Source organism: Sander lucioperca, chromosome 10 (genome assembly GCF_008315115.2).
Source record: "Sander lucioperca isolate FBNREF2018 chromosome 10, SLUC_FBN_1.2, whole genome shotgun sequence".
Lineage (NCBI taxonomy): Eukaryota > Metazoa > Chordata > Actinopteri > Perciformes > Percidae > Sander > Sander lucioperca.
The window spans coordinates 34392167-34410694 of record NC_050182.1 but is presented as its reverse complement, the minus strand read 5'-3'; the positions used below and the strand labels follow the sequence as shown (position 1 = coordinate 34410694).

General features: G+C 40.2%; 1 protein-coding gene across 2 annotated transcripts; it reads right to left on the bottom strand.

Moving 5' to 3' along the window:
* Positions 1-6781: 6781 nt before the first annotated feature.
* LOC116035259 (kelch-like protein 38) lies at positions 6782-11308 on the bottom strand. 2 transcript variants are annotated; one of them, XM_031278261.2, is made up of 5 exons: positions 10990-11308; positions 8676-9896; positions 8421-8562; positions 8167-8272; positions 7630-7952 (listed from the first exon to the last, which is right to left on the bottom strand). In XM_031278261.2, the coding sequence occupies exons 2-5, from the start codon at positions 9893-9895 to the stop codon at positions 7630-7632; spliced, it is 1791 nt and encodes a 596-aa protein (XP_031134121.1). In that variant the 5' UTR covers position 9896; positions 10990-11308. The 2 variants fall into 2 exon arrangements, with proteins under 2 accessions (XP_031134123.1, XP_031134121.1); XM_031278263.2 differs by lacking the exon at positions 10990-11308 and having other exon boundaries at positions 6782-7952; positions 8676-9895.
* Positions 11309-18528: the final 7220 nt, after the last annotated feature.

Genomic DNA, 18528 nt, shown 5'->3' with positions numbered 1-18528 from the left:
ACCCGGAAATACATGAGCTCCGCCCTCTTTGGAAACTTCCCTGCAACACGTGGCTTTGTTTATCAACTTGAGCGTTGCAAAATCTCTTGGCGAGAACAGCAGAGGTAACAAAACTGTGTCATGTCATGGAAAGGTAGAGACACGGGACACCAAGGCAATTAATTTGTAAGGATTTCAATAAGATGAATCCCATAGGAAAGCATTTATTAAATGTGAAACGGCTTGGGAGAATATTGTGTAGGTTAACCTCTGCTGTAGGGTCGAAAGTAGCTAGGCTACATTAACAAATACACTGTATTGTATGTATGTATTTTCAAAGTAAGTACAGCTGTACTTACTTTGAAAATACATACATTTACTTGAGTGTTACCACTTTTTGATACTCTGTACTCCGCCACATTTCAGAGAGAAATATTGTGCTTTTTACTTCACTACATGTATTTAACAAGTCAGGGACCGATTATCAGCCTCTGTGTAGTTGTTTCACGTCTCTACTAATTTTGTGTCGCTCTGTCGTTGTTCTTATCAGTCTCTTTGTAGTTGTTTTAAGCCTTTTTGTAGTTGTTTTGAGTCTTTTGTAGTTGTAGAGACATTGGCCCAAACATATGATCAACTTATAAAATATGATACATTATTATGGGCTATATTAAAGGCCTTGTCTTGTAACCTGTCCCACAACAAAACTATGTCCTTTTACAGAAGTAGAATTGTCTATGCAGAACCTTAAAGTATTTTTACATTGTAGTATTGCTTAGTTGCTTACATCAAACTCTTCATCCAAGTATGTGATATAATAGTGAAACCAAACTGCAGCCTGCTTCTGACTTTGTTACAGACCCCATTCAGGAACCCACAGTTTGAAAACCTCTGCACTATAACAATAGTAGCACTACAGTTTTTAATGGCTAATGCATTGGTGCTGATAAAAGTAATTACCGTTCAGGAAGTGTTTTGCCCAGGCTTTTCAGTACTGGCTTTATGTTAGTGTAAATATAAAGGAAACATTCAGCCTCACAGTAACGTAGCTACAAAGTCCCCTGATTCTTAGTCACTCCTGGTATTATAAATAGATCAAGTTGTCCTCCAGAATATCATGTTGCATTGTGGATTGTGTGTGTGTGTGTGTGTGTGTTCTTGTTTAACTATATTCGTGGGGTCCAAAAACCAGGAGTCCAGTATATTTGTGGGGTCCCGACAGCTTTGTTGGGCCAAAATGCTGGACCCCACAAGGTTAAAGGGCTGTTTGAGGGTTAAGACTTGATTTTAGGATTAGGGTTAGAATTAGGTTATGGTTAGGGTGGGGGTAAGGGTTAAGGTTAGCGATTTAGTTGTGATGGTTAAGGTTAGGGTAAGCAGCTAGGGAATGCATTATGTCAATGACGGGTCCCCACAAAGATAGTGAGACGCACTATGTGTGTGTGTGTGTGTGTGTGTGTGTGTGTGTGTGTGTGTGTGTGTGTGTGTGTGTATGTGTGTGCGTACCATTGTATTTCAATTATCCCAAAACAGCACTAACTGATCTGTGAAGACTGAATCAGGGTATTTTGTTTATTTTGGATGATGTCATCAAAGACAATGTGTAACTAAGTCTGTCCAGGCCACTGGGTCAACTCTTATCAGCTTAATTAAACACAAGACATGTTTGCACACTCATCTGTGAGGCTTTTGGGAAAGACCAAAGTGTTGTGGATTGGATTTTTTATCAGCATACAGTAAGGATGATAGCAAAGGCATCAATTGAGGAAGTGCTGTTAATGTCTCACCTGTCTCTTACCTTGTGGGTCCTCATAATTCATGACACATTCTGGAAATATAAGCGGTTACGATCTGGGAAACATGTCAGCAGCATCACATGGTGCACAACAAGCGTGCACTTTTTCCAAGAACCAACAGGCCAGTATTTCGGCTCATTCAGTGCTTGTATTGGACACATCGTGTGTGTGTATAGCATGACCAGGCTTGTTAACTGATCTGGTTTACGCAATGCAGGCTCTTCAGTTGTGGTTACAAACTACCATTTTGTGCTATAAAGTGAACTTATTTTTGACAATGGCTCTGTTGATTCCTTCTGTTCTTCTGTTTAATTAGTTGCCTTATTGTGACATTCACAAAGAATGAACAAGTATGGGAAGTGGTTCTCCCTCAGCAAAAGTGCATTTCAATCTCAGTGTTATTGAAATCATTGAATTCATTTCAAACATTACTGCACTGTTCATTACAGATCATGTGTTGCTGAAGTTTTTGGAGCAGGTGCATCTGGGGCTGTGTGTCTGGCGTTTTGTAACGCCCTGATATATGCAAGAGGTCAAAGCTCTGCACACACTCTGCATTTTAAAATCTGTCAACAAGACGTCACATGAGAATATGTACTGATTACAATTGCAGTCACTGCAGAAGTGAGCCACGCTGAAATAGTTCAGCAGTTCCCCATGCGTATAACCACACAGAGCCCAGTGGTGTGTGTAGAAAGTGGAACTTTGAGACTATTCAAGTTATTATAGTGTGAACTGCAGGGGGTATACAGTGATGTGTATGGTGTTGTGAGTCCCTGAAGTTTAATTATGTCTATTTCTAGACTAGGCCAAACTACAGGATAACATGGAAAGTCCCTGCAAGTGTTTGGTCAGTTGGTGGCTGACTAACTGAGAAGGAAGCTATGACCTACTGCTGAAAAGAGTATCAGTTTAGTTTTTTCAGTGAATCACAAACAATGTTGAATCAGAGATGTGCTTGGTTTAGTGTTAGTGATGTGGCTCTGTGAGACTTTCCTTCAGAAAAACGTCATAAATCGTCTATACAATCAGCAATTACAAACCATATGGTCATATTAATGTTAGGAAGCCATAGTAATTATGATGGGAGCGCCTTTGCGTAAGGAGTTAGGATAGGTTGCTGGATAGGTCAAACAAACTACACTGTAAACCCAGATTTAGTTGTAATTAAACTTTTTAGTGGTCACTACCATATTCATTACTAAATCACATTAGTGGCTTGTAATAATCAGATTAAGTATGCAGTGCACAGATCTTATTAAGCAGAGATAACTAAGGATGTTAAGTTTCTGTATGGGAGGGACGGGGTCATTTGAACTGTTCTGTGCCTATGTTCTACTCTGAAGCAATGCAAAGGCTCATGGGAAAAAAATATGTTCTGAACGGTTTCTGTCCTAGTTAAAGTGTGTTTTAATAATGTTCTGTTAATGTTTTGGGTCTGCATTTATGTTATCTGGGTTTTAGTTTTGTATGATTGATTTAGTGTTCATGTTTATCTACATTTATTGTTGCACCATGACCGAGACCCGGGTGGGGACTGTTCACTGATTGGAAATTAGAAACTCTGTCTCCTGAGAGCAACTCTCTATGCAGCACAGTACTTGGAAATTTCAGTGTTTTATGTTGAATGATTTCCTTTCTGTGTTTTTGGAATAAATGTATTGAATACATTATTCTTCAAATTCTACTGACACACAGGAAAAAACAATATTTATATACACAAATTATTTCTGTAGTATTGATAAGTAGCCTATTGTTTTATATTTGTTATGTTTCTTTGCATGTTTAAAGTAGTGATGGGACAACCGACTGTTTTACGTGAGTCGGTTGAACCGGACGGTCGTTGGTTGGCCTACCGAGTTAATAGATTCGGTCACCGATTCGCGTGTCCTCGGCAGACTCGAGCGGCCGGTTGCACGGTTACATTTGGTTTCGTTCAGTAGCCTGGTGCGCCATCTAGGTAGCTCATTTCCTGATTGATTCTACCACCACCACTCCAGTGGAGGCGCTAATGAACTAAATTACTACACACACAGTAGCAGAAGAATACCAGCTACACACAATGAATGAGGTAAAAGAAAACAACAGGAGTGAGTCGGTTCATTGACGTATGGCACTCGGTTCTTCCGGTTCAGTGACATGAGTCGGGTTAATTAACCGGCTCTTCGGTCAGTTCGTCAACACTAGTTTAAAGATATAGTACGTAGTTCCTGTCTCCCCCATGAGAAATTCTAAGTAATGATAACAAAACCTTCGGCAAATTCACATGATACAGTCCTTCTGTGATTGCGCACCGTCGTGTTTCCTGCCACCGCTAGGGGCTCTAATTTATGAAACGCTCCAATGGGTCGTATTAGAGGTTAGGAATTAACAACCTATAGCAGTGTTGGTTTGTCTGTTCACCACTTTGCTCCAGGCTGCAATATATCAACATCTATAAGATGGATTGCCATGAAAGTTTGTACAGATATTCATTGTCCCCTAGGGATGGACCCTACTGACTTTGGTGATCCCCTGACTTTCTACCTAGCACGACCAGGTCAAACGTTTTTACTTATTGAAATATCTTAAAACATCTACTTAATTGATTGCCGCAACAGTTTGTATAGATATTTATGTTCCCCAGTGGTGGAATGTAACTATGTACATTTACTTAAGTACTGTACTTAAGTACAAATTTGAGGTACTTGTACTTTACTTGAGTCTTTTCTTTTCATGCCACTTTCTACTTCTACTCCATTACATTTCAGAGGGAATTTCACTTTTTTTATTAATCTGACAGCTTTAGTTACTAGTTACTTTACAAATTAAGATGTTTTCACACATAACCATAGACTGTAAAATGAGTTAATATTTACAGCCATTACACATGACACATTAGGGCTAAACAATTTAAGGAAACATTTTTGCCAGATTTTGCGATTCGGATTCAGTTTAAGATTTTTTTTAGCTAAAGTTCAATATTGTCTGTGTAACAAATAAAACATGTCATGGAACATTATAACATGAGACACCATCAAAACTGCTCTATATCTTTATGCGTGGAACATAGATATGAATTTCCAGCAGTAAGTGATATGTAACATTATTCCAGCATTTATCTTATGAAAAAAACATACATAAATATAATAATAAAAAGAGAAATAAATGTTAAAATGTTAAACCAAATGTTACACCAAACTAAGTATTGCACATTCGATTATCACGGTCTTCACGATTCCCTAGTCGCATTATTTCAAATCTCAATTTCGATTTGAAAACGATTAATGGTTCAGCTCTATAACACGTGTATAAAATATGATGTTTTATTATAAATTAAACTACCCAACAATATATACTGTAGGCCTACAAGGCCAGCTGAAATGATTAGCCGATTAAACACGTAGTTGATTGACAGAACTGTTTTGATCGAACCCGTTTTTAAAATGTGAGGATTTTTCTGCATTGAGTACTTTTACTTTCAATACTTTCAGTACATTTTCCTGATGATACTTACATAGTTTTACTTAAGTAACATTTTCAATGCAGGACTTTTACTTGTAACAGTATTTTTTACAGTGTGGTTTTAGCACTTTTACATAAGTAAAGGATCTGAATACTTCTTCACTGGTTATCACCCGACTTCCCATCAGCCTCAACTGTACTTTGTGTTTAGTTTTAAGTAGCAAATTAGACGATAAACGATTTTAAAGGTTAGTAGTGAATCATCCCACTCCCTCTCTCTCCTCTGTCCATGATCCCTGTTTTTGTTGTGATGTTGTGACTAGATGAGACAGCTGTCCTTCCCCTCCAAAAACCGTAATCACAAACACACACACTCTCCCATATAAACATAGTTACACACACACCTGTTGCTGCTCCTCCTGGATGAGTTTCATCACACGCTCAGATTCTCTGTTGTGAAACCCCGCTCATCAGTCTCTCTCTCTCTCTCTAAGTCGTCTCTCACATCTGCCAGCTTGCGTGGCAACCGGCAGGACCACGTGCCTCACGTGGTGTAACATTCGCCCTCTTGTTTGTTTCTCAAAATAACATCAGATCACCTATAGTTTTTCCAGTCCCCCACCTCTTCTCAGCTGCTCCACCCACTGTCCCCTGGACTCTATTTGCTGGCAGTGAGCACCTGAAACATCCGACCCAGTGACTTCTAGTTTTAAAGAAATGCACACAGAGAGTCCTGTGTTATATCGCCTGGTCACATTATGTTTACTCCACACAAAACAGCTGACATTGGTCTCTAAAAGTAATTGATGAATGAAATTAATGTAATGTAATCGCTGTTGCTGATTCTTACTCTACTAAAGATCTGAATTGTCTGCATCAATATATATTAACAATTCCAGCCCTCTAAATTGTGGTGCGACAAACACTTTAGTAGTATTATTGTTATTCTGTCTTGCTGGCTAAACAGGCAACAAAATCAGGCTTTAATGTCATTCCATTTTCAAGGAGGCCGCATTTGAAGGAGCCTTCGAAATGAAATTAAATGGGACAGCCTTTGTTGCGCCGGTGTGACGCAATCGGTCTACAAATGCAATCCCGAAGGCTGCAGCCCCTGAATTGGGACATAGCTCATGTGTTTTCTGCATGAGCAGAAACATATAAATCCATGTTAGCCAGCTGAGACCCCTTGATGCACCCCTGGCTTTAATTCCACCTGCAACAAGTAGAGCAAAGCCATTTCATCCTGTTCCCCACTGGATCATTTTAAAGCTGTTCTTTGTAAAATGATACATTTTCTATAATATCCTGTGTGTCCCCCTGTGTGTGGATGTCAGGAACCTGCCTGGGCATGTTAAAGGCCTGTGTGGACAGGAGTGTGAGCGGACACATGATGACACATACCGGACACACAGACGCTCAGATTGCATTCACTGTCAACTGACTAAACACTGTGAAGACATGCTGCACTGACAGATGGAGAGAGGCCTCATATATGGATTGAATTTTTTATTGTGAAAAATCAGTAAACAAAACCAGAAAAAAACAGTACAAAAACATCAGAAAACCATTTTTAAAAAAAAGTAAAATTGTACCTTACTAAATACAGAATTTGAGACTTTTCCTTTAGCCACAGATTCATAAAGCAAAGTCAGGTATTATTTCAACATACAGTAGATATATCAGTAGATATATGGTATATGCTGATAATGCAGAACTATGTTGTGCAATATATTACATAGGGTAATGGGTCCACAGCAGTGGAAAAATACAAAACCTAAAAACACTACCAAAGTTTTTGTTTAAATTTAGTCTAAAGCTACATTTTAAACACATGTTCATTGCTTCTATTTTGATTTCAACACTGCATGAAATATTTGGATATTTGATGTCTCATAATATTTTCATCATTTTGCATTGAAGCAACAGATAGTGACCCAAACATTCACTAGACACAGCAGCAGGTTCAGACCTAACAGCTGAGCACAGCTTTGACTTGTACCAAACAGTACACAGCCCCGGGATATAAACACAACAAGTCAAATCTCATGATTTAAAGCAGGCCGAAAATAGCACTTTCACCCTTTGTGAAGTCAGACAGGTTGAGAAGGGGATGTGGAACAGGATAGCTTGTTTTCATAGCTTTAGTTGTACATAGACAACATAGAAATAAATATAAAACATATACATGTTATACATATAAAAGTACATTTCCAGGTATAAAAATGACTTACGCATTTAACAAATCATACGATATATATATTTAGATTTCTTGAGGTATGCTTGATTTAATGTGTCAGGGACTTTTAAATAAGTCCATTACTCATTAAAATGGGAATAGTGCAGATCTGCTACAAAATGAAATCCTCTGAAATTAGTCCTTTTTTCTACATCGTCAGTTATAAATAAACTGGTTTCAAATAATAGCATTAGAATATGAATCAGAGCTTTGATTTTGTCCGTGTCTGTTTGAGAAATACGTCAGAGTCAGCGAGCCATGGTCAAACAGTTTATACGGCAGAGACCCCTTAGATGTCCAAGTGTCTGTTTTTGGGTCGTAGCACTCAAAATTGTCTGAGTCCTCGATGACGTCGTGGCCGTTGATGTGACGTCCGCCGGTGACGTAGACTTTGTCGTTGAGAACGGTGGCAGAGTGGTGCATCCTCCTCTCCTTCAGGTTGGCACACTTGACGAACCGGTTGGCCTTGGTGTCGTATGCAATCATTCTCCTGGTGTACCCTGTGACAGGAGAGACATTCATTTAAGAGAGCAGCACGTGTGGCTCAAGCAGAATGCCATGATGTAACTCTACAATCTGATTCATCAAGACATAAATCGATAGTAAGGAATTATAGCAAAATGAATAAGGTTCTATTTTTTTCCCTCTTCTCTTAGCTGAATCAAAGGTGCAATGTGTATACATTTATTAGCCCTTATCACCGCTAGTATCTACCTCCAATGATGTAGATTTTGTCATCCACAATGGCTGCAGGAGCAGACACATTCTTCACTGTTCTGTTCTCCATCTTAGACCACATGTTCCTGGCAATGTGATACACCTACAGGAGGGGAGGGGGAGCAGGGGTGAAGAGAAATAGATGCTTCATGAGTAAATAAATGAGAATGGATAGATGGGTGAATGAATAGGGCCGCAGACTAATCAAAACGTAAACCGTGACTTAGTGATTAAAGAACATTGTGTCGTACCTGTATTATTCTGACTGGGTTCTGCATGGCATCCGCTCCTCCAAACACATATATCCTTTGGTTAGTAGCAGCCACTGCAGGGTGCAACACAGCCTCAGGCATGGGCGCCATCGTCTCCCATTGGTTGAACATACTGTTGTACCTGATAGCATTATTGACAGATGTGTTATTATTTGCCACATGTATGTATGCTGTATGTGTTGTAGGCTATTACCAACAGAAGTTTTGATTGAGGATAATTATGGTGCACCTTACCTCTCCACACTGCCTGTCAGTCGTTTGTCAGGCCCCAGGCCGCCCAGGACAAAGATGAAGTGGAGATATGAGACACTCTGGTGGGCAAAGCGTGGCTCCAGCATGGGCTCTGCCGTCCTCCACTGGTTGGTCTTGAGGGAGAGTGTGTAGACAGTCGTACTGACTTGGCTGCACTTTGTGTTTGCGGTTAGGCCTCCGATAACATACAGGACACTGTGAAGGGCGACGTAGGAGGCTTTGTACAGACGAATGGGCAGCTTGGCGAGCCACTGCCATTTATCGATCTTCTCATCAAAGAAGAGGGCCTCCCTCGAGGTCTGCTCGTTGTTCTTCCTCCCTCCCACAACCACCAACATGTCGTGGTAGGAGTAGCGCCTCGGTGCCACCCAGAGGGGTTTGAAGCCAACTGCTGAGTCACCATTGCATTTTGTGCTGCCGGAAAACATCAGGCGTCTCACAGATTCTATGAGCTCGGTGCAGAGCGGGGAGGACTGGATCAGCGGGTCGTTGGCTATGAATTGGAAGAGGTAGGTGGGATGGATGTGACGTAGGCGAACTTTCTTAAAAAGGTCACTGATGGCGCCACGCCTTGATAGAGGATCATGGTGGATCCAAGCAACAAGTGTCTCAAAGACCTGCTCCTCCTCTGCGCAAAGACCATCATCCTCCAGGTATCCCATGAGCTCTGGTAAGGAGAGCTCACACAGATCCTCAGATGCCGACACATCGGAGAAGCTCTTCACGGCCATCTCCTTTGCTTTGTCTCTCAAACTGTTACAAGCCACGATCTCGGAGAGTCTTATCATGCTCAAACAGTTGTCAGGGCTCAGTTGCTCCTGAAGGAAGCTTGAGCAGGCCTCAAAAAGGCGGCCATATTGCAACATGGAAGCCGCCTGCATCAGAGGCAGCACAATCTCCATGCTGATACTGATGAGTCCTGTGTAAACATAGTCAATGATGCTGCTCAGAATGGCCGATGGGACACCTTTCAAGGTGATCTTGGTCTGCTGTCTCTCTATGAAGTTGTTGCAGAACATGGCTCTGAAGTAGGGGCTGCTGGAGACCAGGACGTTGCGATGGCATGGGATCTCTGTGTTGATCCCTGAACACAGTGACACATCAGTCAGGATGTTCTCCTGTCTCAGTCTGTTGAGCTGCAGGAGCAGGCTGGACGACTGCTCCTGGTCTTTGTAGTGGAAGACCTTGACTGGTCGGTCCATGCTGAGGAGAGAGACCATGTTATTATTAACTCGGTTGGTTTGAAGGCTTATTTAAATTTTTTTTAATTGAAGCTCAAACCTCCTCCATCAACTTTTATAAGCAGTCACATACTCTTACACAATTTCAAACTCAAGCATTTTTGCTATATGTTCGCTCACTAAGTAGCCATTTGAGGGCTTGCTGTGAAAGATTGATTATCAACCATAATATGAGTGATCAGTAGCTCTACTTAAATGCGGCGTAGACTTCATCAAAACTGGATTACAATTTAGTTTTAGTATAGATTTTAGTGCAGCAATAAAAAGATTTTGAGAAAAAGTCACATTTGCTCGTAAGACATCTTAGAATTAACTACTGTCCATACTGATTAAAATCCTCAGAATTTACAAAGATCATAAGGGTAGTGAAACAAACACATTACCACACAAGGTTAGTAATGTGGCTAGTGGAATTAGATTTAATAAAGTCCTGTATCATGTATTCAAATATAGCCTGCAAATACTCTTGGTAAGATTTCCCCCAAACCACTGCTTAATGTCTAGTTTACAGATTGCAAGTAATTTGAAACCTGTTCAACTATAACAGAAACTTAATCATATGGCTTTAGATCATTGGCTTATGGCACATGGACCCAATTCAGCGCTGCTGCACTCAGACATTTTCCAAATAGAGCCTACAGAAGCCTGTCTGATTACTTTGGAGACTAGGTGTCTAAGAAGATTACTCCAGAAACACCTGCACAACTATTTCTGCTGCTGGAGTCATTCTCATGGAAAAAGTGGTGCTTCTGTTAGATGATGGTATTTTATGTGGAGCCTCACAAATTGGTTTTCATTTTGGCTTTAAAACTAGATACATTTTACTGCAGCTTTTCCATTGCATTCATTAGATAAATGTGTAAAATAACAAATAAATGTATTAGTCTACATTTAAAGCAAAATAATACAACATGTCAACTTTAACAGATGATTGTACACACTTAACTAAGTATAAAAAAGCTTTTGTTTAATATTTACATCTAATGTATTTAATTCCATGCCAACATTATAGCATCCTGGCAGCTCATGAAGCCTTACTGGAATACATCACTTACCTGTTTCTCGTCTCTCTCTCTCTTTAAATGTATTCTCAGGTCCCGCTCTGTTTTCGAAGCAAGATCTCAGCAGATAATCAGATGCCTTGATTTTTGATTTTCCTGTACTTTCTTCCTCTTTGCTCTCGTGTTGATGCTGTGTGAGTGATTCAAAGGGGGCTGTCTCTTTGTATGAGTGTGCTGTGTACTGTTTGTTTGTTATGGTCTCCTCCACGAGGCCTCTGTGTACATTCCTCCCCTAAAAATAGAGCCTGTCTTTGGCAACACAGCAGCAGACTCACATGTCACATGTTACAGAGCGTTTTCTCAGTATGTGCCTGACTCCCTCACTTAATATCTGTAATATCTTAATGTCTTTCTTTCCCTCTTTCCCTTTTATTATACACTTACTTTAGTGCTTCCTGGCCTGATCTCTCCTTTCTTCTCTATAAAGGGCATTCCTATTTACTCCATCATCTCTATCTCTGTCTGCTGCGTGATTGTAGCAGTAAAAACAGCACTGATACTTGATAACACCCATTTTTTTTGGCTGCTCACACCGACGGTCTGCTGGTTGAAAACACAGAGATACAAAAACAGGATTAGGTTACTGTAGAAGCAACATAAACACATAGATAGCAACCCCATTTAAAACTGGCCAATACTATTGGCATCACAACAAAGTCGCCATGAGTTCAGTGAATATGTTTCAGATTTACCAAGAGCCTCAGGTTAATAGAGAAAAAATTGTTTTATTATGGCATTCATCCTTTAAGCATAAAGAAATGTCCTCATTTAACATGTCGTACATCAACAACAGATGCTTGTGTTTCCTATCCTTTGTATTTGTTAAGCTCATTTCCATCTCATTTGTTTCATGCTCCCTGAAACAAAGCAAGTGTATTCGTCATAGTTCCAGCTTTCATGGAGTGCATCCCACAAGGTTTCCATTCCTTAAAGCCGGAGAATAATCAATGCTCTCTGGTCTGTTTCATAAGTGTGGCGACATAAAAACAACATTAGAGTGCATTTACACGTGACATTTTTTCTTGTACTTAGGCTTGTTAACACAGAGCTCGGCAAATCAGACATAAATAGCTACTTGAGCTTCGACGACCACTAGACTGCTGTTAATTGTGGATTGCACAACAATCACTAGCTGAGACCAAAAACCAAGTCTTCTGTGGACACTTTGTCATGTGTGTTTGTGGAATACACTGCAGCAAATACATTCAGTGAAACTCTAAAATTGCCAAATGACATGCATGAATTTGATTGATGCAACAAATTTGACAAGAAAGGGAACTATATATCAAGGCAGACTGAAAACTTACGTGTGATACTGAAAACTGAGGTCACAATATTCATACGCGATGCACCATGAAGCAAGCAGTCCAAACTAAACAGCACCATCTAGTGTTTGTGTCTACAACATTTCAGTTTGGCACATTTGAAAAAACTGGTTCTTTTTCTAATTAACTCCGTGGCATTTGTGACTTTTTAGAGGGTTGTTTCTAAGTAAAATACACAATAAACAGGTCAGCTAAATTGTAAGGTAATAAGTTGTTATCTATACTTGCAGGACAACCCTGACTGTGTCATTAAATAAAATGTCAAAAATCTGCCCTTCTTGCGTGATATTGACATTAAAACTATCTTATTGATCTGTATAGCCGAGGGCTAAAGCTTAACTTGTTTGCCCAGAGGACAGCAGTGTCATTTTATAACCCTCACTCTCATATTCAAAGCTGTGATTGCATCCATTAAAGTTGAGCACATTGTCTGCTATCTCTGCTCCTTCACCTTGACAAAAAGGACTCATTAATGTCTGCCTTCAGGCAACAACTTATATTAAAAGTTAAGGCTTTGGCACACAGTGTGCAGCAGAGCATTTTCATGCAGCAGCATTACTGTTGCCACCCACTGCCTGGTGCTGTGTCTTCATATCACCAAATGATTATCTTCTCATAAGCACATGGTCTAATAGAGCCTATACCCAGAGGATTTAGATCTCGCTGATTAGTATTGTGTGTGTGTGTGTGTGTGTGTGTGTGTGTCTTTGTGTCTGTGTGTGTCTGTGTGTCTGTGTGTGTGAAGGGCAGACTGCTCTCCTTGGTCAAATAAAACACTATTTGAAAGCGACATGGACTGTGAGTTCACATGAGTCTATATTCTGTTCTGTACTTGACTTCATGATGAGTTGATTACACTCTACGTAGTGCAGAGCTGCAGGTAATATTTGGTTTTTGCATGTGGAGACCTTTGTTTTTTTACCACTTAAATGCAAATCCTTTGTTATGAAATCAATTCGAATGTGAATAAAACCCCTTTTTATCATCGCTGTACAGTGCTATTCCACAGCCCATCAGGTAAAAGTTAAGGTTTCCTGCAGACAGTTATGTTTTTTGAGATTACAGTGCTCACCAGCACTTAATCTAGCCCTAACCACTCGATAAACCTTCAGCCTTTTCTTTTTGACTCTGTATGGTGCTTGTTTCTATCCCTCAATTGTAGGTTTCTTCCTGCCTCTCTTTCCTGGTGTTTTTTTTTATAAATGTAAGGCTTGGTCTAAAGTATATTGGTTTGTCACTTTGTCATGTCTGTTAATATAACTTGCATTGGCCGCGACACCGATTCTGCGCTTGACTGAGAATTGCTTGCTGAGTCTTGCAGCCCAAACAAGCCTCGCTTCCACAGCAGTGTCAAAGAAGACTAGCCAGCGCTTGTGATTTGTGTCCCTGACTTTTGAGTAGAAAAAATCCAATTAATGATTCTTACATTCCTAATGGGAATGGATTGTTATCTAAGCTATACAAGGTCAATATAAAGCTTTATGAAGACTTAGACTTGAGCCATAAATGCCCCCATTAGGTCAGGTTCTAGTAAAGCTCTTAAAGATTTGTAGTTCTGGTTGATTTAGTGACACCCGTGATTGCTGGTGGTAAAGGTACGAGAATGTCTTAATAATACAACTCGTAGATTTCAGTTTGAAATGACACATTTATTCATCACCAGGGCCGGCCCAGGAGGAAACTCGGTTTATAGAGCTGATCTGTCAGAAATACACTAGAGGTAAATGAGCAACCCACGCAGCTTGTGTGTCACGGTAGTTATACTCGTACTGATATGTTTCTCTTCAAATTCAAAATGACCGGGACTGGCTGTGCTGCACTTCCAGATTATGTCATTACATGTGCACAAATTATGTGCAATGTGTGCATCACTGGCCACCATCTTCTTCCAGTATGTGCATTCATCTTTTCTTGTGAATCTCTTGTGCATTTGCACGCCATTTGAATCCAGCACAGGAATGGCGGACTCTGACACTTACATTGCAAACTTCTACATAGAGGAAACTGATGAGTGCATATTAATCTAATGGATATAACAGCCATGAATAACATCCAAAAATGGTTTGAAATGATAAAAATTGTAAGTATTATAAATTAAGATTACATGGCCTTTTCTCCTGTAAGGTTTAATTTGCTGACTCCCACAGCTGATATTGTTCTGGCTCAGATGTTTGATAACATCTTAAAGTATTAAATGACCTGGATGATTGGTATTAACTTGACTTAACATGTGTGTCTCGTTTGTAAATTAAACATCAGTTCAAGTCAGACACCTATATGTCTATGGACTATTATACTGTACTTAATTTTGTAGGAGTAGAGTGCACAAAAAAAATATTCATCATATTGCAGCTGAATCATGAGGGATTGTTGATTTTAAGAAAGCAGATGGAGATGAGAAATTCTGATTCTCAGTGTCTTGCTTCCCCCTTTAGACCAAAATAATTTTATCCACTAGGTGTCAGGCCAACGTTATGCAAATGTCAGAGTAATGAAAAGCTGACTTTATCCACTGTGTCTTCCAAGAAGTCAAGTCAAGTCAAGTTTATTTCATCCATAAAAATGGAAATTACAGAAGCTATCAAGGCTAAACTCACATTCAGTCCGTAAACACAAAATTTGCAGAAACTGGTACGATGAGAATTGTTTCCCTATTATTTTAACTATTTTTAGGCAATTTTTTCTAAAGAATTCACAGAAAGAACATGAAGCTATTACAATTTTTTTCAATTGCTAAACGACAGTGGTCACAACTGGAGCCACATGTGCCAAACTCAAACTACAGTCTGCATTACCAACAGCCACCTGAGCTAAACAGTTCACATCACCTGCTAAACTCATTCCAAACAACACAACTCTTCGCCAGTGGTGTAGTCTAATGTATTGTAGTGGGTATATATATATATATATATATATATATATATATATATATATATATATATATATATATATATATATATATATATGGGCCAGAATCTGCCTTTGGGGGAGGGGGGCATATCATAGTGGGGGGGTCTGGGTGTCCTCCCCCAGGGAAATTTTGAGCGTCAAATACTTCATTTCCTGTATTCGGATACACTTTTATGCACCAATTTACGGTGGAAATACCTTTATTTAGCCTATGCGAAGAAGAAAAACACAGATGACATTCAAAATATATCAAAAATATAATGGAAAGTATGTTGTTGCATGTCATTGGGCATTTTTAAGTGGGTATATGGAAATCCTGGATCTTTCTTAGTGGGTATACTGTGAAGACCTGCGTATCACGTACACCACTGCTCTTCTCAAAACAGACTCAGTGCAGCGAAACACTTTGAACAATTCTCATCGCGATAATACACGGTCACTCAGAACACATGGAGAGTAAAAACACTTGCATCAAACACGAATACAGAAAAAGAAACTTTTCATCTTTACAGTTTCAATCAATACTTTCTTTAAAGAAAAGAGTGAAATTCTTTCACATGAATTTATTTTGTTTTATAACATAACCAGTTTTCTAGGCAAATAAGAAGGAATGTTTGCTTCAATATATATATATATATATATATATATATATATATATATATATATATTTTTTTTTTTTTTTTTTCCATCTGTAGTAATTTATGTAATTACTGGGGGGAAAAGTAACAAAGAATTGTGGGGCTAATCCTACCTGCTGTCTCCAGCATCAGGCCACACGTTTTCATCAACACATTGGAGATCCTGGCTTGCCATGCACCTGTATCATCTATAAATACAAATGAATGTGGTGTTTCCATTGCTTCCACCTCCATTACTTTCTGAAAGTGCACAGTTTTACCGTAGTACAGCTAGTGTTTTCACATTTTGATAGCTGTGTATGGAACCTCAGACATCTTACCTGGACATATTGGTATCTTTGCTCTTTTACCTGTTTCTCTTGAACGGTACAATTTATAAACGTTTCAACAAGACTTTCAGCTGAAATTGCAATCAGCAGTGTTTGAAATGCACCGGGCTGAAATCAATTTTTTTTTAATGTGTGGTTAACAGTTTTAACAGCAGTGTGTTAGCATTTGAACAAAGTGCTGTAAACAGTGTTGTGCACGTTGTGGTTAAAGCCATGAGACAAGTGTGTAGAGTTTTGAAACTGTGTTCAAGCAATGAAACTAGAGTTTGGTCCGCATGAACTGCAGCTGTGCAGACTGTGGTTAGGGTTTTGCATGTCTCTAGTCGTGCCCACTGTTGTTTAGCAATCGAAAAAAAACTGTAATCCACCAATCCATCTACTGCTGCAAACATTGCACGTATAGTGCAGAATTTTAAATGGCCATTTACTCAGACACAGATAGCCAAACCAATTGATACAGACAGTGAGAATCATATGATAACCTCTTGAGTCAATCTGCCACGGGCTATTACTCCCAAGTGCAGAGAGATCCATGCCAGGCAACGCTAAGAGCAGTAATCTGGCTTTGATGGAGAGACGTCCACGTAAATCAACAAAGAGCGAAGAGGAGAGAGGGAGGTTTGAGGAGCCTACAGAGATAATGCGAGAGAGAGAGAGAGAGAGAGAGAGTTGGGTGGTGGGGAGGTGTGTGTGTGTGTGTGTGTGTGTGTGTTTCTGTACATCTTCACATGCAGGGATGAGGTCTTAAAGGGCTTACAGTTAGCTGCTTAAAATTCTTCAGATGTAACCAACACATGCAGGACATGTTATTTGGAGAGAAAAAAGTGCTTTGTAGCGACAAAAAAAATGTGGAGGTGGAGGGGGGAATGCTTTGTGTTTACTCATTGTGGCCTCCACTGTAACCCTCCCAAGGTTCCCCTCTTGCTAGTATGGCGGTCATTCAGTGCAACATGGCAGATAGCCTCAATATATGTCTGCTCTAATAGAGTCAGCTATGGGGGTTAGTGGGTGGTGTGCGGATGAAGGGGGGTGTTTGTTGATGTGTGTGTGCCTTTATGTGTGCTATACATGTGCAGGAGGGAGGTAGGTAGGTGTGTGTGTGTGTGTGCGTGCGTGCGTGCGTGCGTGCGTGTGCGTGCGTGCGTGCAGCAGATATTGATATTCCACTAGCAGCCGAAGCTGAAGCCAATGTCTTTAAAGTGTCAGCCCTCAGCAGCCAGCCAGGTGTACCCGACGTTTAGAAGAGAGAGGGCAAGTGAGGAAAGCGAGGAAAAGGAACAATGGAGTGAGATAGAAATATACAGAGGAAAAGAGAGGGGGCAGGAAAGACAGCAGAAATACAAAGGCAGAGGAGATGAATAGGCAGACACAGAGAGAGGAAAGCGCTGCAGAGAGAGACGGAAAGAGAGAAAATATATTGAGAGGGGATGAAGAGAAAGAACACTTTTGCGGGGTTTCTGGAGGTGAAACAAGTCATCGCCCTCTGTATTCTGGCTGTCAGGCAGACAGACAGAGAAACAGATGGACACAGAGGGAGTGGTGGAAAACAGAGCAAATGAGTGGTTTTAAGATTCAGTTAGGGTCAGTGTGTCCATAATAACACAAAAGAATAATTGACAAAGACATGAAAAGGCACGGCCTGCCATTAAACAGACCACCAATCAAAAATGCTGCAACACATTAAAGGGCTTTGGCTTCAACTCTATACTTATCGTACCTTACTCTCTACAAAGGTGGTAACAAGTTTCTGATGGAAAAAAAGAATTCCTTTCCTTATCATCACTGTTTGAGGAACTAGCAAGTGAACATAGTGGAGCACTCAGCAGCTAAACAGCCAGGATATGTTCCTCAGGAGTTGGTGGAGACCAAAAACAAAGCTAAGTGGCCAGAGACAGGACTCCAAATGGATGATAATGTTGCTCTGTGTCTGCCCAATCTGCAAATAAGCAACTGTTTCTTTTTTAGAAACATGCTGTTCAGAATCACGGAGTGTACATTCACACCTGGGCGCTGCCCAGTGCAACCACAATCTGATTCTGTGGTCCACTGAGCAGTTCAGCGATTGAGAGCCTTGCTTAAGGGCCCCTCAGTGAGGGGAAGCATTACTTTCTAATGCAGAACTTAATTGTTTTTCAAAGAAAACCTCTTAATGCCAAGCCCTCTGGCAGCCCAGGCCTACCATTGCTGATCTGACTGAGCTTCTCTCATTATGCTGAACTCCTCCTTGTGGTGGAATTTCCAGAAACACCATGTTGTTGGCAAACGTAGGTTACATCAGGTCACAGGTCAGGGGTCGAGTTAGGACGTAACTTTGGGTTCAACATTGCGGGA